The 20893-nt window shown below is 46.4% G+C and overlaps 1 protein-coding gene across 1 annotated transcript in view; it reads right to left on the bottom strand.

Moving 5' to 3' along the window:
- Positions 1-1134: 1134 nt before the first annotated feature.
- Positions 1135-20893, bottom strand: part of LMNA (lamin A/C) — a 30309-nt gene continuing 10550 nt past the window's right edge. Inside the window, exons 2-12 of the mRNA XM_066608778.1 lie at positions 8789-8945; positions 8558-8683; positions 8293-8463; positions 5974-6099; positions 5674-5894; positions 5385-5598; positions 4472-4579; positions 4220-4339; positions 4033-4134; positions 3701-3952; positions 1135-2721 (exon numbers count right to left, since the gene is read on the bottom strand). Of these exons, the coding sequence (XP_066464875.1) occupies positions 2692-2721; positions 3701-3952; positions 4033-4134; positions 4220-4339; positions 4472-4579; positions 5385-5598; positions 5674-5894; positions 5974-6099; positions 8293-8463; positions 8558-8683; positions 8789-8945 (1627 nt within the window). The 3' untranslated portion in view covers positions 1135-2691. The remainder of the gene's footprint in view (positions 2722-3700; positions 3953-4032; positions 4135-4219; positions 4340-4471; positions 4580-5384; positions 5599-5673; positions 5895-5973; positions 6100-8292; positions 8464-8557; positions 8684-8788; positions 8946-20893) is intronic.

Below are 20893 nucleotides of genomic sequence, written 5' to 3'. Positions count from 1 at the left end.
GAGAACAGTATCCCTACTGGGGTCACTATGGAGAACAGTATCCCTACTGGGGTCACTATGGAGAACAGTATCCCTACTGGGGTCACTATGGAGAACAGTATCCCTACTGGGGTCACTATGGAGAACAGTATCCCTACTGGGGTCACTATGGAGAACAGTATCCCTACTGGGGTCACTATGGAGAACAGTATCCCTACTGGGGTCACTATGGAGAACAGTATCCCTACTGGGGTCACTATTACTGCTAGCGCTACTATGGAGGACACTATCACTACTGTGGTCATTATTACTACTGGGGCTATTATGGAGGACACTATTACTACTGGGGCTGGTATGGAGAATACTATCACTACTAGGGCCACTGTCATTACTGGGCCAAGTATTACTACGGGAGTTACTATGGAAGACACTATTATTACTGGAGCCACTTTGGGGGTCATTACTACTATTGGGGCCACTATTACTACTGGGGCCAGTATGGAGTATACCACCATGAAGGACACTATTCCTACTGGGGCCACCATTATTATGGGAGCCACTATGGAGGACACTATTACTACTGGAGCCACCTTCGGAGTGACTATTACTACTAGCGCTAATACGGGGATCATCATTTCTACTGGAGCCACTATAGCTAGTGGGGACACCATTACTACTGGATCTACTAACGGGGTCCCCATTTCTACTAGAGCCACTATTACTATTGGGGTTATTATTACTACTGAGGCTACCAACGGGGTCATTAATTCTAATAGGATGTGTTGGGTATCCTGTGAATTGGCACTCTCAATGCCTGTAAAATGAGTGGTCTTGTTTGTGTTGGGGGTGCCATTTCATACTTCCTCAGGCAGTATAAAGGCTTGGGGCCCCACTGCGCCACATACATTGCAGTCAGTCAATGTTGCCCTGTAGCCCCAGCCTTAAAAGGCACCTTAGTAGTGCAGCTGCATTACTATATATAGTTGTAGTTCAATCTTTTCCTCACTGGAGGGAGACACAGCAGCTGTGCTGAGGCTGCCACCTCCTGGCTGCTGACAGCTCTAGCGGACCACCGCTTTATACAGAAGAGTCAGAGTAGTCAACACCGACATCAGAAAGCAAGAACAGACTTTAAGAAGACAGAACGCTCAAACATCTGGATCATTGGCTTTTATTTCAAAAATTACACAGGACTTTGTGGTTGGGGGAGGGGGGGGGAAGGCACTTTGACGCTTCGGGGGTCTCTTCTAAGGCACTTTGACAACAACCTCGACATAACTCTTCTCCGTGACGGACTCTGTCCAGCATCTGGTCCACGTGTTACCATGCTGGACGAGCCCATCGTTCCCTGAATCACCATCCCAACGCGTTTTACTGGCACGTAATCTTAAATTCCGACTCCCCTCTAATACAGAAATACATACAAAACTCCATGATATAAACCACAGCCCTGGGATAAACTCTTCCAATACCATTATACATATATAATCACTTATAGCCACTTGGGAATATGTGCTTTATAGAACCTCTCTGACAGCGGGACTCTCTGGGTACACAGCAGGGAGATAAGGCAAAAGGGTAAAGCGGATTATGAAAGGCCAGTTTTAAAGGAACACCTCCACCCAAAAGAGGCGGAGTTTAATATATATTTGCGGTTCTCCTTTAAAATAGGCTGATAATGTTAATAATTTGACATACATAAAAAAAAAAGTTACGGAGCCGCCCCCGAAATAAACTGAGCGTACAGCATACATATAGATACAGCGACATGCACTGGTATGAACGCGGCTACATGGGTAACTATAGTGTATAAGCTTTATAAAAAAAACAAAGATAGCGGACAGACCCTCTATCTATCCAATGAATCCACGTCTGTGGCCCCTGACGATGACCCCTGAGTGAGGGCCCCAAAGGAAAAAAAAACAAAAGAACCTAGTGTTACATTGTGGGGATCACCTCTTCCCCTACTCTGCACCCGGCTGTATTAATACTCACCCCCAACTCTAATATTTAACACAAGGAGACTCCTCCCCTTCTTTATTGCTACCAACACTGTGGTAGACAAGAGTGCAATTATTTCAGGTCAATGTGGCAGGACCACAACAAAATGGCAGCTGCCTACAACATGATTCATGGACTAACAGGGACGTGAGAACTTATGAAAACGGGCACATAGTGGTTTCTAAGGCTCCCAGTTTGAGGAGACGTCACCGACTCTCCTCCTTATTTAAAGTGATTGGCGCGGTCCTGTAAATGCAGCTCTATGGAAAGAGCCACTTTCTTTGGTTAGCAGATGTATGGAACCTCCATCTTGTCACCCGGTAAACTCTGTTTCTTGCATCCGATTTTCTTACTCATAGACCGATGAGTACTGAGCGGATATGACGGTGGTCAAGTGCTAGCAATTGAAGTGCTTGGATAGTTTTTAGAACCATTGCGGGTTCTGCGACGGCAGCGTCACGGTGCAAAGTCAACAGGAAGGAGGTGCTTCAGCAGGGGCCCGATGCTGGTGTTGTGAGTGCATGGGGCAGCGATAGCAGGTTTAGCTTTGGTTTCGTTAAAAAAAAAAATGGCTGCCTTTGAAAGAAAAAAAAAAAATCCTTCAATATAAAATATGCGACGTAGAAAAAAAAAAAAAAAACTAACAAAAAAGATCCCACAGGAAAACGAAGCTTTCACTGACTTCTCCGGGTGAACACCGGGCAGGCGTCCTTACATAATACCACAGCCCTCCGGGGACACCTGTGGAGACAGAAGAGGAGACTGAGTCAGTAAGGCGGCCGAGAGCCGTATTAATTTATATTAATGGCAGATTAAAAAAAAAAAAAAAGATTGCCACTTGTGAGTCGGCCGCAATCGGGCAAGTGTTTAACTCAAAAGGGGCGGCCACTGCTGTACTCGGACTGTGAGCCCCGACTTCTTCCCTGGCGTTTACATCACTACACACAGATGCCGGATTGTAGGCAGCACAGACGCCACAGGAGGGGAAGGGTGTCAGGGGTCACAGCCGAACTATGGCAACTAATGCTTGTCCCAGCCAGCTAGAGGTCGCTATTACTACTGGGGCCCATAAGGGGGGACGCTGTTACTACAGGGGCCCCATAACGGGGGGAAAGCTATTACTAATAAAAGCCCATAAGGAGGGGAACACTACTACTACTGGGGCCCATAAGGGTGGGTACCTTATTACTACTGGGTCCCATAGGGGGGGGGGGAAGGGATGCTATTACTACTGGGGCCCTTAAGGGTGGGGGGGAGCACTATTACTACTGAGAGCCCATAAGGCGGGGGGGGGGGGAAATGCTATTACTACTGAGAGCCCATAAGGAAGGGGATGCTATTACTACTGGGGCCCATAAGGGGTAGTGGAGGGGGGGGGTGACGCTATTACTACAGGGGCTACTAAGAGTGGACGCTATCACTACTGGGGCCACTAGGGGGGAATGTTGTTACTACTGGAGCCACTATCAGGAGAGGGGGGCACAATTACTACTAGGACCACTAGGAGGGTCACTATTACTACTGGGGCAACTATTATTGCTGAAGCCACTATGGGAGTCACTATCACTACGGGGCCGCCCCCCCCCCCCCCCCCGGGGCCGCCCCGCCCCCCCTCCCCCCACACACACTGTCACCTCAGGCAGGATAGAGGCTCGGGGCCCCCCTGCCAGTGGCAGCCACTTTTATTAAAATATTTTTCTAAACACTGGTTGCGTCTCACCTTGGCACGTTGGTTGTTCCCCACGATGAAGGATCGGGGGGTCAGACTCTCCCCCAGGGTGCTGCCTCCACCGGCTCCTCCTGTACTACGAAAGGTACGGGTGACGGTAGTGTAAGAGCTAGAGGAAGATGAGGCGCCCGCGCTCTGGGCGCCCCCCAACCCCTTGTCGGCTGGCTGTCCGCAGGTGCTGCATGTGATGTTGCGGGAGCGCAGGTTATACTCACTGGGGTCTCCAGTGGAGTTCTGCCCATCCTGCAGGGAGAAGATTAGGCGGTTCAGTCCTCCACAGCATGGGGGTATGGATATTAAATTGCGCACAGGTTGTTACTTACATGATGATGATGGTGGTGGTGATGGTGCTCGCCGTCCTCGTCACCCTCATCATCATCCTCATCATTCACGACTGCCCGGACAAGCTTACGCATGGCGACTTCCTGCAGGGATAGTTAATGAGGTGAACACAGCGCCATGATAGTGCCCCCCTTCCATGCCTCCTCCCTTCACCTTGCGGGTACTCACCTCATTATTGGAGGTCAGCAGCGCGGTGCGGATACTGTCCCCCGTCCCCCAGGAAGCATGGGACTTTAAGACAAAATCAGTGGGAGGGTTGTGCGGGACACCGGCGCCGGAAGCCCAGATCTGAGCGGAGAGAAAGCTGTAATGAGTCATCAGTGCTCCCATCTACCAGTAGGAGGTGATCATGCTCCACTGACAAGTAGAAGAGGTTCATCATTACACTACAGTTTATGGGGAAGCGTGTTACACACTTACGGTCATTGTCTGCCCCGCCTTCAGTGTGGTTCTGGGGGGAAAACGGTAGATTAAAGGTTTCTCCTCTCCGATCTGACGCTTTATCTGCCAGTTCCCCAACGACTGATCCTGTAACAAGATGAAAGTGACGTCAAGAACTCACTGCGGGATACTGGAAAAGACGTAAACCCGCCTCCATGTGCTACGTTGCCACCTACTGGCTTTCCCCTTTGTAGCTCCTGCAATGTACAAGATGTCTGTAAAGTATGGAAGCACCCACAGAGAATGAAAACGGTTTTCCATACAAGCTGCGAGAAAAAGGGAAACCCGTTGGGCTTGTGACCAATATGACGGCCATTTTGAATTCCGCCACCTCGCATTGAACTCTAATTTTTCCGGTAAGAAGGTCGGTGTGATATATCAAACCGGCAGAGAATTTCACCAGAAGAACAATGGTGCGCTTCATTTTAACATAACTTTATTCGTTTAGGTATTTTACTTTACTGCAGACAGTGTAAATGATGTCGCCACCTTCAGCAGAACATGTTGAGTTTGTCCTCCGTCTGGTGAAGGAAGCACACGTGTCATCACAGAAGATTTCAATCAACACGACCCACCCATACCTCCCGTTACCCACAATGCAGTTGCCACACTTGTTGGAATCACTTTCTGTCCAAAAACTGCTTGTGATGAATGAGGCTAGGATAGCGGTCGCTGACGTTTCATCGGTAATGGTTTTTGGTCATTCAGATCTTGTTGCACCAGTGACAGAACCAGTTTCTCTGAATTTGCATTGTGGGTAATGGGAGGGCTGGTTGGGTGGTGGTGGATGAAATCAGCTCGTATGATAAATTACAGTCCAATCTCCCAAACCGTTATCGTTCTATATGGGCGTTTCCACACTTTTGAGACCCCCTGTAGGAGCTGCTCTCACCTCATTTGACTTGTTCTTCAGACGGACGAACTTCCCCTCCAGATCGACCTCCTCTACGGCGACTTTGCCGGTAGTCCTGGCGTGCTGGTTGTAGCTGCTGATCTTTGTTTCTCCTTCCATCCTCCTTTTCTTTGATGACGAGGAGGTGTGCGCCCCGGAATGTGCAGTCCTTGAGGTCCTCTTTTGCCCACTAGGGCTGGGCGACAGCCGAAGCCTGTGGGAACCAGACATCTCAGTCATACCATTACAGCCCCAACGGTACGTTACCTGCGCCACCCACAATGCCTACCTCTCCTCCTCGCCCTCCAGGAGTTTGCGGTAGGCGTGGATCTCCATGTCCAGAGCCAGCTTTATGTCCAGCAACTCCTGGTACTCGTCCAGCTGCTGCTGCATACGAGCCCTCATCTCCGCCATCTCCCGGTCCTTTTCAGTCATTGCCCGCCTATTGCTGTCTCTCTCTCGGCTCAGCGAGTCCTCCAGATCCCGAAGCTTCGCCTCCTTAGCTGCCAGCTGCAGAAAACATAACATTGGAGCTAGAAATCACTGTGTGATGCCACCGCCACCCGCTTCATCGGTAGGACCACTTTACCTGCTTCTGCAGCTGACTGAGTTGGGCGCTCAGACTGTCTATCCGGATCCGACTCTGCTGGATCTCTTCATGAGCTTCACCGACCATCGAACTGTTCCGCTCTGCTGACAACTTGGCGTTCTCCAGCTGTACGAAGATCACAGATTTTGTTATACTAAGGGGTCAGCTCCATGTCACTACCCAAAGGGGGCAGTATTATAGTAGTTCTATTCTTGTACATAGGGGGCAGTATTATAGTAGTTCTATTCTTGTACATAGGGGCAGTATTATAGTAGTTCTATTCTTGTACATAGGAAGCAGTATTATAGTAGTTATATTCTTGTACATAGGGGGCAGTATTATAGTAGTTATATTCTTGTACATAGGAGGCAGTATTATAGCAGTTATATTCTTGTACATAGGAGGCAGTATTATAGTAGTTATATTCCTGTACATAGGGGGCAGTAGTATAGTAGGTATATTTTTGTACATAGGGGCAGTATTATAGTAGTTATATTCTTGTACATAGGGGGCAGTATTATAGTAGTTATATTCTTGTACATAGGGGGCAGTATTATAGTAGTTATATTCTTGTACATAGGGGGCAGTATTATAGTAGTTATATTCTTGTATATAGGGGCAGTATTATAGTAGTTATATTCTTGTACATAGGAGGCAGTATTATAGCAGTTATATTCTTGTACATAGGAGGCAGTATTATAGTAGTTCTATTCTTGTACATAGGGGGCAGTATTATAGTAGTTATATTCTTGTACATAGGAGGCAGTATTATAGTAGTTATATTCTTGTACATAGGGGCAGTATTATAGTAGTTATATTCTTGTACATAGGAGGACAGTATTATAGTAGTTATATTCTTGTACATAGGAGGCAGTATATTAGTAGTTCTTTTCTTGTACATAGGAAACACTATTATAGTAGTTATATTCTTGTACATAGGGGCAGAATTATAGTAGTTATATTCTTGTACATAGGAAACACTATTATAGTAGTTATATTCTTGTACATAGGGCAGTATTATAGTAGTTATATTATTGTACATAGGGAACACTATTATAGTAGTTATATCCTTGTACATAGGAGGGAGTATTATAGTAGTTATATTTTGTATATAGGAGGCAGTATTATAGTAGTTATATCCTTGTACATAGGAGGGAGTATTATAGTAGTTCTATTCTTGTACATAGGGGGCAGTATTATAGTAGTTATATTCTTATACATGGGATAGGTATTATTTTAGTTATATTCTTGTACATAGGAGGCAGTATTATAGTAGTTATATTCTTGTATATAGGAGGCAGTATTATAGTAGTTATATTCTTGTACATAGGAGGCAGTATTATAGTAGTTATATTCTTGTACATAGGAGGCAGTATTATAGTAGTTATATCCTTGTACATAGGAGGGAGTTTTATAGAGGTTATATTCTTGTACATTGAGAGCAGTTTTATAGTAGTTATAATCTTGTACATAGGAGGTAGTATTATAGTAGTTCTATTCTTGTATATAGGAGGCAGTATTATAGTAGTTATATCCTTGTACATAGGGGCAGTATTGTAGTAGTTCTATTGTACATAGGGGGCAGTATTATAGTAGTTATAATCTTGTACATAGGGGCAGTATTGTAGTAGTTCTATTCTTGTACATAGGGGGCAGTATTATAGTAGTTATAATCTTGTACATAGGGGCAGTATTGTAGTAGTTCTATTCTTGTACATAGGGGGCAGTATTATAGTAGTTATATTCTTGTACATAGGGCAGAATTATAGTAGTAATATTCTTGTACATAGGAGGCAGTATTATAGTAGTTATATTCTTGTACATAGGGGCAGTATTATAGTAGTTATAATCTTGTACATACGAGCAGTATTATAGTAGTTATATTCTTGTACATAGGAGGCAGTATTATAGTAGTTATATTCTTGTACATAGGAGCAGTATTATAGTAGTTATATTCCTGTACATAGGTGGCAGTATTATAGTAGTTATATTCTTGTACATAGGGGGCAGTATTATAGTAATTATATTCTTGTATATAGGAGGCAGTATTATAGTAGTTCTATTTCTGTACATAGGAGGCAGTAGTATTACAGTAGTTATATTCTTCTACATAGGGGGTAGTATTATAATAGTTATTTACTTGTAAATAGTTGACGTATTATAGTAGTTATATTCTTGTATATAGGGGGGCAGTATTATGATATAGTAAATATCTATATGAATTAGATTTAAGATCTTACAGAATAAAGTTGTCCTTAGTTAAGTACCATGAATACAGCATTTAAAAAAAACTATCCCTGGACAGTTATGTTACGTTACCTTGGCATTGTACGTTTTTTCCAGCTCCTCTTTGTACAAGGAGATCTGTCCTTCGTGTTGGGAGCGCAGATCCTGCAGAGCATTAGACAATTTGCTTTCAAAGTCACGCTGGTGGCCACTGTCGATCTCTACCAGGCGCGTTTCGTGCCGTCTCCTGGTTTCTCGCAGTTCCTGCAAATATTATATAGGGGAGTTAACCTTTGATTCCAAAATGGCAGCACCTTGGATACAATAGCTTAGAGCACAGCAGTGATCAAATACCAACCTCACTGTAGATGTTCTTCTGAAACTCCAGCTCTTCTCTCAGGGTCTGGTTACGGTTTTCGGCGTCAACACGGCGCAGCATCTCATCCTGAAGCTGCTTCTTGGCATCTGCAAGGCTTCCTTCCAACTGCAGAGAACGATGACATAAGTGATATATACAATATCCACCACCACAGGGCTATGTAATAACATTGGGACTGTCAGCGCCTACTGGATGACACTGATGTCTGACCTTGGCGAGTTGGCCTTTGAGATCCCGCACTTCGCCCTCCAAGTTCCTCTTCTCTCCCAGAGCAGTGGACAATGCTGCATCCTTCGAGTTCAAGAGTGCCTCCAAATCCTTTAGCCGAGCCTGAGCTGCCAGAAGATCGGCCTCCTTCTTCTTGTTTCTAGAAACCAAAAACACCACATTGGTCACTCCGGGTGCTCACAGTAATGACAAATATCCTGCAGTCATGAAATGTGTATGAAGTGGGCTTGGAGTTTGCTCCATGCCTGGCGGCTATCAGAGTTAGCTCGGATCACAGCAGTTAACTGTTTAGGTGCTGCTGTCAAAGCTGAATGTGTATCTAAACAGTCAGCGGGGATGCCTCTGTCTGCATCCCTCGAAGCACGATCGGAGGGTGCCGATGAGCTAGCACGGCAGCCAAGAACTTATTGAAGTCTCAAGTCCTGTCCATGACAAAATCAAAAATCACTATATACTGCAATACAGAAGTATTACAGTATATAGTGCAAGCGATCAAATGATCACAAGTTCAAGTCCACTGTAGGGATTTAATAAAAGTGTAAAAGAGGATTTAATGAAGTTTTTTTTAACAATTAAAAAAAATACATATATTAAAAAGTTAAAAGCAAAACCCTTTCCCATTTTTACCTAGAAAAAAAACTAAACAATTAAAAAACAAACACATATGTGGTATCGCTGTGTACAAAAGTCACAATTATTAAATATAATATTTATCCCACACGGTGAGGGCCATGAAAAAAAAAAAAATGGGACGGGGTGCCGAAATTGCTTTTTTTCCCCCTAAATCCTGGCTCCTAAAAAAATTGAATAAGAAGTTATCAAAAAGATGTATGTACCCCAAAATGATAAAACGACAGCTCATACCGTAAAAAAATAAGCCTTCATACTGTCCAGTCAACGGAAAAAGTTGTGTGTGTTAAAACATGGATGACAAAAAAAAGCAGCCTAATTATGGCTCTTGGAATGCGGGAATGAAAGAACCAAAATTAAAAAAATTAAAAAAAATTAAATCTCTGGTCCTGATGGGGTTAAGACCACTTCAAGATGGCCACTTTCAACATCTTATGGCGACTTATGCTCCGCCTACACAACTGGCTGTCACTGGGAAGCAGCAGTGCTGTTTCCCTTAACAATCAATCACAACTAAGCTTTCCTCTTCTATCTGCCCTGAAGGACACTTGGACACTGTGGGCAACAAGGGCTTCTCGGTTCTAATACATGGCAACTAGTCAACAAGGAACAGCTACTAGTCAATAAATGGAACCCTCATCTGCGAGTTCCGGTTAATTCACATCAGCGTCCATTCGGAATGTCGCTGAATTCCGTTTAACAGCGGGATTATGTAATGCAGCGTGCTGCGCCACCTCGGCCCATAAAAAGCCAAAAGCCCGGAAAAACCAACAGACCCCATTATAGCCAGCGGAGCCCGTTTGGCGCAATTCAGAACCCCCGACCACTACCCTCATCTGACGAACCAATAGGCTCAGTATTGCAGCTAGCACAGAAGTGTCACCTGGCTTTCCCAGACACCTGAATGGCGCCTCGTTCTAGCTATGCAGGTCCCACATAACACCATTCACATAAGTACATTGCTCGCTGAGGGCGGGGCTTCAGACTACAATGAGAGGAACTTTGGACTTCTTTTATCAAAAGCCGCTCGTTTCTAAGCATGTCGCAACGATACAACGTGCTGTAAAAGCAGCAGCCGCCTAACAGAACGCGATTCTGCAGACATCGGCAGAGCCGATTCTGTTGTAGCTCACAGCGGAGTGCAGCACGTGGCGGTACACTTAACCATACGGGGCGCAGCGCCCCACCACTAAACACGGTCAGCCATGTAATAATACACACTGCAAGCTCCTCAGGCAATGAATGGTGCCCACCATATTGGTTGCCCGAACTTCTGAACAGCAAGCGTGCCAAGTTACTATGTGACGCCCCTCCCACGGCAGCCATCTTGGAGCATATGTGTCTGGGGAAGAACAGCAGCTGCACATCAACCTCTGTCAGTACACGCATTTCAGAGGCCTCTGGATAGACCTGGGCGGCCGGACGCCGTCTATACGGAACATTCCTGGTATTTTTAGCACAAATTTAAAACGAAAAAAAAACAAAAACGGTTCCAGTAATGCGATTCATGGCCGCGCTCCAGGAGCAGCAGCCGCTTCCACGGACGCTCGCTCCAAGTTTCCAGTTACTTAGTGGGAGCCGAGCACAGTGTTTATGCAGGACGCTCCCAGGGAGGAAGGGGGGGGGGGAGGGAGGGGGGGTGACGTCAGAACCGCCGCGAACCAAACTCTGCTAACTTACTGAATTAAAAAAAAAAAATTTACAGTTTCCAAAGTTTGCGCAGAGCTGAATTGTAAACCAGAGCGCCTCCCACCAGCCCCCCTGGGCTCATCCGTCGCCATTCTTTGTTTTACGAGGTGAAGCGAACGCTCAGGTTAAAGTTGCCTGAGGGCGCTCGCAGATCTGGGGAACAAAGGGGCGAAGCCATGACTTGTCAGATGAGATGAAGACCTAGAGGCTCAGAAACCTCTCAGACAAGGGAAGGTGGGTATTGCGCGTACAATCTATGATGTCACTGAGGCGTAGAGTACCTCACGCCTCAGAGGTATGACTGGCGAGGGCAGTACCTCATGTAACCACGTGCCACGGACTATAGAGCAGGAGTGGCATACCTTCCAACTCAGGCGTCACTAGATATGGCGTCATTATGGCACGGAGCACCTTCTACCTCAGGAATTGCGGTATTTGCTGATGGAGGTGCGCAAAACCTCGTGCCTCAGAGAGGTCTGCAGTTCTTGTACCCCCACAGTATACAATCTCATGCAGGACCTCTGTGAGGCTCAGAGTGCCTCCTACCTCACCGGAGCCGTGCTGCGCAGACGCAGGGAGGATGCACTTGGCACATTATAAGGGTATTACGGCCAGGAAGGGCTTACATGTCAAGTACATGCTGCCACGTCGCTGCCGTCCGCCGCAGCTCTTTCTTACTGCCAACATTTCATTTACCTACACGCCAGATTTCCGCCCGCACCCCCAGGGAACCCTGAAAACACTGGGCAGCAACAAAGTATACGCGCAGCGTGCTTGTAAGGACGGGCGCTCCACTCAGTTTTATGCGGGCGCCATATTGTATCGCAATAAAGCCATGTTGCGGTTTACTGGTCTGCACTATTTTTATGGGGTGGACAAACAGGCGGAAACTGAAAGTGAGCATCCGTCTAAATAACCTGCGGTCACGTGCGCGGACGCGGCCAGAGACACAGGTCTGATCTAATTATTGCAGATACAATTAGGTTAAAAAAAAAAAATAAAAAAATTAAAAAAACAGCGCCGGAACGGAAGCGAGGGCTCAATTAAAAGCTGAATTAACGAGCAGCACCTATGCAAGGACTAAAATTTACAGTACTGGAAAGCTGGGTGAAAAACAATATGGCCGCCATTACTGCAGAAATCATCATCCTGCTTTCCTAGGGTTCTGCACAGCCGAGTCACACAGTGATGCGGAAGTGATGGAGGTAGATTGTGTTATTGCTACCATTCAGGGGTCTGGAAAAGCTGGGTGACCCCCCCACTGTAACATAGTGTGTTCCCGCTTTGTAGCAGTGGCAGGGTTAATGGCGATGCTCCCGCAGACACTCGAGACGCTGCCTTGTCCTTCCAGGCCGCTACATCACCGTGAGTCATCACTCCAGGAACCAATATGGAAACACACGAAGGAGGGGGCGCAGTTTGTGTTGTCGTCGCTATGGTAACAGGCAGGGGCTCCGGCTCAGTCCTCTAAACAATAGACACTGAACTGCGACGGGCGTAACAGAGGGTGTCAGACTTGGGGATCAGGGGGCGCATTATGGGACACCCAGCGGTCACATCACACGGTTAGGACTGGACAAGAGGCTTAAAGGGACGCCGTACCCCAAATCCGTATGAACCCCAGAAATAGATGTAGACCCCCGATGTCATCCGATACCATTACTGCATACGAGCACCGCCATCAGAGGGCGTACAAGGAAACATCCACATTTACTCAAAGGCAATCTAAGGACACCGGTAGTCACACCGCAGGTCACGGACATGGCGGCTGTACACATTATGTATTGCAGGACAGGAGGGGGTTGTACACACGGTGCGGCGCCGGACGCGGGGGCTCTACATACACGACGCGGCGCCGGACGCGGGGGCGGGACACATGACATGGCGCACACCATACCTACACGAAAGAAACAAGTACAAACCTATGGAATTTTTGGCATAAGGGTATTTTATTCGCATATACGGTTGTGTCCGTTTTTACAAAAGAAGAGGTATGCAGGTTTTACTGTAAAGTGTTTTTTTTTTTGCATTTGAGAAGAAAAAACGTATACGTTAAAAGGTCTCTTCACACGGGAGAGTTTACATCCGAGTTCCGTCCAAGTTGGCAACGGACAGAATTCAGACCCATTAACCCTTTCCAATCCACTGTCTGACGTCTGAAGACATTCTAATTGAAGCCTGTGCAGCTCCGATGTCGGAAGACATCCAGCAGGGTATTCTTACTGTATATTACTGGCCGCTCTGTTATTGGGGGGACTCTCAAGCATGTCCAATACCGCAGTACTGGCTCTAGCCAGCAGATGGCGCCATTGTATAATGGAAGAAATAGAAAAAACCCCTAGGAAACCCTGAATTCAAAATTGGATTGCAAAGGGTTAAAGTAAATGCAGTCATTTACTCATGCAATTTTCTTCGTGGATCGACGGATGGGTCCGCGTTAAAAAGATAACATAAAAATTGCACCATGTCCTATTTTGGCGCTTTTACACGCACCAAAATAGCACATAAAAGTCAATAGATGCATGAAAAGAAACAACACTGAATTCACTGACGTGGTACGCATGCCATCAGTTTTTTGGCTTTCCACTCACCCACTGACTTCAATGGGCGTTTCACATTACAGCGACTGGGCCACCTACTGTTTAAGTGATGTAACTGCACACAAGATGTGTTCACATGGCGGAATCTGACACAGATTTTTCTGCGTAGATTCTGCCTTTATAAACTGCGGCAGATACAAATGGCCAAGCCTCACATTTCTAGCATGTATTTAGCTCTATGAACGGGCAAAATAACGTGTAGTCGCAGGTGTAGAACGCCGGTCGGAAGTTGAGGAGACGCCTTATTTCTGCCAAAAGAAATTTTGTGAATTGCGCTGGACGCCATCTGTCATTGCCTTATATTAAACAGAACTATTCTCAGATTTGGCAGGAGGCGTCTCGGACATGTTGACACAATGGCGCCGCGCCCTCTTTCTCAATACTTCCCTGTGAGATCCTACTGTATGTAAAGGGAGACCAAGATTAGAGATAAACATGTGAACACCTGTACAGGACCCGGGCCGCCGCGCTCACGACACGGATCCACGACCGGATGAGATTTAGAAAGATGGGGGAGGCATGAGGCATCTAGAGCCTCCAACATAAGGAATGCCACAAGTGCACACAAAATGTCGAGGCACGGAGCCTCCATGAGGTCACTAGTCCACGGTTACTATTATACAATATGGCCGCCAGCCAACTGCAGGTAAATCAGGAGATTTAGCCATGTTCAAAAAGCCAGATTTTTGGTCAATATTGTATTGTGGGTAGGGTCACAAAATCGCTCCCACCTAAGTAACGGAAGACGAGGCCACTACTATGATGGACGTGGTTTTGGTCAACAACAACCAATCACTTTTCAGTGTTCATGAATACAAAATGAAAGCAAAGAAATGATTGGTTGCACTAGTCAGTCAATAAGCGCTAATTATATGTCGCCCAAAATGGCCGCTGCCTCAGATTAAAAAGAATTTCAGGAGGAGCAAGAGCATGATCCAGCATCTGTAAGGAACTCCTCCCCGGAGAGACCGCCCCATATTTATCTGGGGCAGCACAGGAAGCCATGCCAGTACAGCTGACCACGTAGTGGTATGGCTCGGCTGATAAGAGAAGCCGTCACTAACAAAATGATATCCAGAACACATCCGACCGACCTAAACATAGCGACCAGTCCACCACGCGCATAAAACTTGACATATGATAATAAATATGGGCACTTTTCAGGTGACTTTATTCAGGCTCCCTTGTGCCATTTATAATACTGGCATCTTGTGGCAGAGGGTACATTGCGACCCTCAGGCACTAGGGACTATTATTTCTGCACCTCCGTAGCTACTTTCTTACCCCCCCCCCTGCTTCCCATGTATATGTTGTGATATGTAAATTTGCCTGTGATGTAATGATACTGGTAGATCACCCCGTGTCAACCTGCCACCCTTCTCGTCTGGGTAAGAGTGGAGTTGATCTACGCTGATGGTTAACTGTATTTCTTGCCAAGTAGTGGTCATCCCTTCAAATGCCTGTCACACCTGTACCAGAGGGGCCTTTGATGTCCATTGTTCCTTCTGGGACCAGCAAACAAGCCCTTTGTTGTAGGGATACCAAAAAGAGCCATTTGCAGGAGATCTGGTGGTCTCCCTGCCCCTCCAATACGCATCCTCCAGACTTGCTGACTGCAATTTCCCACCAATGAGATGAGAGAAGGAAAAAATAAATAATGGGGATTATGGGTCATTTGAAGATCCCAGCCCAACAGTAGGTATATTTTCTAAACTGTGAGTGTATCACGAAAACATTGTATTCACTCCCGTCGCTGTGTGACCCACAGAATCACATACCTGCGAAGCTAATCAACTGTTGCATGTGATGTTAGGTATCCACTTGTAGGTAAATTAACGATATTAGAGTGCCTCCTGGGAAAATATGGTTGAAATGTTAATTTCCCAGGATCATGAAACTACACTATGCAGTACACATTTTATAGGCACTGCCATGGGGTTCGCAGCTATCCCAGTGCCCACAGCAGTCCCTACAGGAAGCAGAATAAAAATATACAGGTTTACACTGACTGTTTTAGCTTATGTGAAAAGACTCCATTGTAAGATGCCATGCTTCAGTGACTCAGTCCAGAAGGAAGGAAGTCTGCTGTGTACCGGGTGTGAGATCCGGATGTCATCTATCCTTACAGCACTCATCAAAACAGGAGTTTGTTTTCCTCAACTGCTGTAACTGGGAAGACAGCGGGAATTAGATCTTCTTACAGGAAAACTCAAAGTAAAATGTAGGTGGTAAAATATGCCTAGTGCAGGGCCCAGAGGGCGCGGCATGACACAAACCGTCCCTGTATCATGCTCCACCCACTGAAGGGCATACCACTGCATCAGTTTTGCCTGTAGTGTTTCTTTAAGATTTTTTTTTTTTAGGTCAGTGTCACAATGCAGTGCCGTGATCTTGGAGCTTCATAAAAAATGATTTTCAGGAAAAATGGAAAGTTATTGAAAGCACTCAACCAGATTCCATGTGGGAAGCTTTACCAAAATGGAAGCAACAACCTGATAATCAACAGTTTTTTTTAACCACTTAATGATGCAAGGATTTGGGGGGTTTTCATCTCCACTTTTGAAAATCCATAACTTTTTTCTACTTTTCCATTGACATGGCCATATGAAGGCTAGTTTGTTTCAGGTTTATTGGCACCATTGTGGGGTTCATACAAAAGTATAATTTATCGTTTTTTTGGAGGAGCAGGTGAAAAAAAACCAAAAAAAAAAACAAACACATCAATTTAGTCTATTTTTCACGCCATTCACTATGCAGCATAAAATGTCACAACTATTTTCCGCGGGTCGGTACGATTATGAGGACACCATATTATAAATATGTTTTTTTAGGTTTTTCCACCCTTGCACAATAAAAAAAAATATTTGTTGGAAAATAATTTGGTTTTGGCATCACTGGATTCAAAGATCCGGAACTTTTTGGTCCCGTGGATGGAGCTATTTGAGGGATTACTTTTTGTGTGACAAGCTGTAGTAGTTTCTTTTGTTTATTGGTACCTTTTTGGGGTACATACGACTTTTTGAAATCATTTTTGAGAAGAGAAATGAACAAAAAAAAAAGCATTTTGGCCCTTTTGTGTCTTTTTTTAACATTTGCTGTGCAGGATAAAAAGTCTATTCAATTTATTGTATGGGTCGTTATGGATGCAGCGATAAGAAATCTGGTTTTTAAAAATTTTTATTTTTTTTTTGCAAAAAAAGAAAACAAGGAAAAAATGTGCAAAAAAAAAAAAGGTTATGCATTTTTTTCTTACTAGTTTTATTTTTGACCTTTCTCTCATGTTCCATAAAGAAAGCGCTGTGAGCGCTCAGATATCAGATAATACACTGCAGTGCTTCTGTAGTGCAGTGTATTTCTTTTCTTACAACATAACAGCCATAGCAACCCATTGGCTCTCTGCGATCAACATTCAACATCACCACTGTACTTCACACATAAGGGGTTAATGGTAGGGACCAGTGTTATCTCCAAAACTCGCCATTGCAGTGGGACCCTGGCTGTCAGTTAAAGCCAGCTCTCACTGCAGATGGTGTGGCCTCAGCTCTTAGGCCCACACCATCAAGATGCTGAACATATATGACATTTTGTTCAAGGAGCAGGTTGGCCACTTATTTTAAAACATTCTGAGCATTTAGAAAAAAATTTCAAGTAATACTCACCTTACTGGGCCACTTCTATTGGGTCACTTTCTGGGGTCCTCCACTGGTTTCTGTACATCCAGTCCCTATTAACATGGACAGCCAATCACTGGCCACCTTGGTCCTTGTTGAAATGGACAGTCTATATCCCCAGACGGGAGAGAACAAGCGCACTGGAGTGGAGGTTCAGGAACGTGATCACCAAGCTGTATGGTAGAGAGGCTACGCGTTTCTGGCTAGGTGTAAACGGCTAGATGATGGTGTCCGGCACAGAAACGCGTAGCCTCTCTACAAAAAAAAAAACTAGTGGAAATGGCCAGATGAAGATGTCGGTCCGGCACCTCTACAATAAAGCTTGTGGAAATGGCCAGATGAAGGTGACCGCCTCTCACAGAAACGCGTAACCTTTCTACAAGAAGGCTTGTTAATCATGTTCCCGCTCCTCCTGTCGAGGGCGTCTGTTGTTCTCTGCCATCTTCAAGTCACTCATGGAGGTATTGACCTGCCATGGATGTTGGTCGCAGCTGGGGTATTCTGTATACAAACACATTGTGCCATGCACCACTTTTGGAGGTACAAATATTTTTTTTAAATTTTCCTCTTTTTTCCCCCTGCACTATGGAGCGCTCCTTTTTTGTTTCTCTATATCCCCAGACAACTGCTCTGAATCAGAGGCATCATCAGCAGCTGCAAAAGGGGGCAAAGTTTTTGCAAAGCCCAAAACTAGCAAAATCCAAAAAATGCCTCCAAGAACAAAGAAGTTCTAGAAATTTTTTTTTTAAATCTTGAATTTACAAACCGCAAACACAGAAGGGAAGAGATTTTCTCTGGTGGTGAGTCATGAGCTGCACGGCGATCCAGATAATAATATAATTGTAACCACAGTGGAAAATTCATCCCCCCCCCCACCCCCACCCCTCCATCACCGCTCCGGGCTGCACCATTTTATTGGATAAAATAAAAAGGCAAAAAAAAAATTACTGGCTACACCGCCTGCGCACAAGCTGTTCTTTGTTAGCGAGGTGTACGAGAACGGGGAGATCGTTAAGGGAGGAGTCTTCCGTTGTGGAACGCTCTAGAACTCAAATATTTGCTATTACTTTTTAAAATTGTTTTTCACATTTAAAAAATATATTTTTCACATTTTTTTAAATTACATGTTTTTTTCAGATTTCATTTTCAAATATTTTCCCCCAGGGATAAAAAAAAATTAAAAAATAGTCATACGCTACATGTTTATATATAGGATGCAGATCTGGGGGAGGAGTGTGTGACAAACTGTCAGAAGGGTTCAGTGATGGAATGTCTTCTGTGGCGATTCGAGACGCCTACATGAGGAAATACAAAGAATACACGCGCAAAAATAAAAAACACAATAAGAAGGGAATTCATACAATATTGCGTTGGGACTACTTCTAAGACAGACAATGACACTGCGTTGGGACTACTTCTGGGAAACAGACCTAATATGCCTGTGTGAAAATCGCAGCCATTAGCAAGTATATGCAAATTTCATGCAAATGTATTCTTCCTATGAAAAACGTATGTGAAAATCGCATATTGTAGCAATTAGGGTTGCCACCTTTGTCACGAAAATATACTGGCCATGGTAAAAGGGCCGTGTCAGGGTGTGACTTATCACAGCATTTTTTTTCCTCCTTTATCTCCAGCGGCTGTGCACATGTGCGGGATCAAGGCCAGCGTGTTCTCGCGAGTAGATGACGTTTGTGAATCACGCGTCATCTACTGGCGAGTACACGCTGCAGACGCTCTCATTGCATACAATCTACACATATATAATTATATACATGATACCCAGGTTGCCCCAGCATGGTCCATATCACTATATACAGGAGATATAAGGTAGATATGTTCTGTATGTAACTATATGTATAGCTGGTATAACGTATACCACGTAAACATACAAGATTTCATTAAGTACATGGTACAAACCTCGTACCGCATGTACTGCTCCTCCGCTCTCCTCCTCGGGTCCCGACACTGTCACTGCAGAGCCGGATGGACATCCATCCTAACCCCGATACATCGCGCAGACACCGCTCCGCTACATCCATCCTGATCCCCAGACATCACACGCACAGCTCCGCTACATCCATCCTGATCCCCAGACATCACACGCACAGCTCCGCTACATCCACCCTGATCCCCAGACATCACACGCACAGCTCCGCTACATCCACCCTGATCCCCAGACATCACACGCACAGCTCCGCTACATCCACCCTGATCCCCAGACATCACACGCTCAGCTCCGCTACATCCATCCTGATCCCCAGACGTCACACGCACAGCTCCGCTCCATCCATCCTGATCCCCAGACGTCACACGCACAGCTCCGCTCCATCCATCCTGATCCCCAGACGTCACACGCACAGCTCCGCTCCAGCCATCCTGATCCCCAGACGTCACACGCACAGCTCCGCTCCAGCCATCCTGATCCCCAGACGTCACACGCACAGCTCCGCTCCATCCATCCTGATCCCCAGACGTCACACGCACAGCTCCGCTCCATCCATCCTGATCCCCAGACGTCACACGCACAGCTCCGCTCCATCCATCCTGATCCCCAGACGTCACACGCACCGCTCCGCTCCATCCATCCTGATCCCCAGACGTCACACGCACCGCTCCGCTCCATCCATCCTGATCCCCAGACGTCACACGCACCGCTCCGCTCTATCCATCCATCCTGATCCCCAGACGTCACACGCACCGCTCCGCTCTATCCATCCATCCTGATCCCCAGACATCACACGCACCGCTCCATCCATCCTGATCCCCAGACGTCACACGCACCGCTCCATCCATCCTGATCCCCAGACGTCACACGCACCGCTCCGCTCCATCCATCCTGATCCCCAGACGTCACACGCACCGCTCCGCTCCATCCATCCTGATCCCCAGACGTCACACGCACCGCTCCGCTCCATCCATCCTGATCCCCAGACGTCACACGCACCGCTCCGCTCCATCCATCCTGATCCCCAGACGTCACACGCACCGCTCCATCCATCCTGATCCCCAGACGTCACACGCACCGCTCCGCTCCATCCATCCTGGTCCCCAGACGTCACACGCACCGCTCCGCTCCATCCATCCATCCTGATCCCCAGACGTCACACGCACCGCTCCGCTCCATCCATCCTGATCCCCAGACGTCACACGTACCGCTCCGCTCCATCCATCCTGATCCCCAGACGTCACACGCACCGCTCCGCTCCATCCATCCTGATCCCCAGACGTCACATGCACCGCTCCGCTCCATCCATCCTGATCCCGACATCACACGCACCGCTCCATCCATCCTGATCCCCAGACATCACACGCACCGCTCCGCTCCATCCATCCATCCTGATCCCCAGACATCACACGCACCGCTCCGCTCCATCCATCCTGATCCCCAGACATCACACGCACCGCTCCGCTCCATCCATCCTGATCCCCAGACATCACACGCACCGCTCCGCTCCATCCATCCTGATCCCCAGACATCACACGCACCGCTCCGC

This window comes from Eleutherodactylus coqui, chromosome 6 (assembly GCF_035609145.1).
Source record: "Eleutherodactylus coqui strain aEleCoq1 chromosome 6, aEleCoq1.hap1, whole genome shotgun sequence".
NCBI classification, from domain to species: Eukaryota; Metazoa; Chordata; class Amphibia; order Anura; family Eleutherodactylidae; genus Eleutherodactylus; species Eleutherodactylus coqui.
This window is presented reverse-complemented; position numbering and strand designations above follow the sequence as displayed.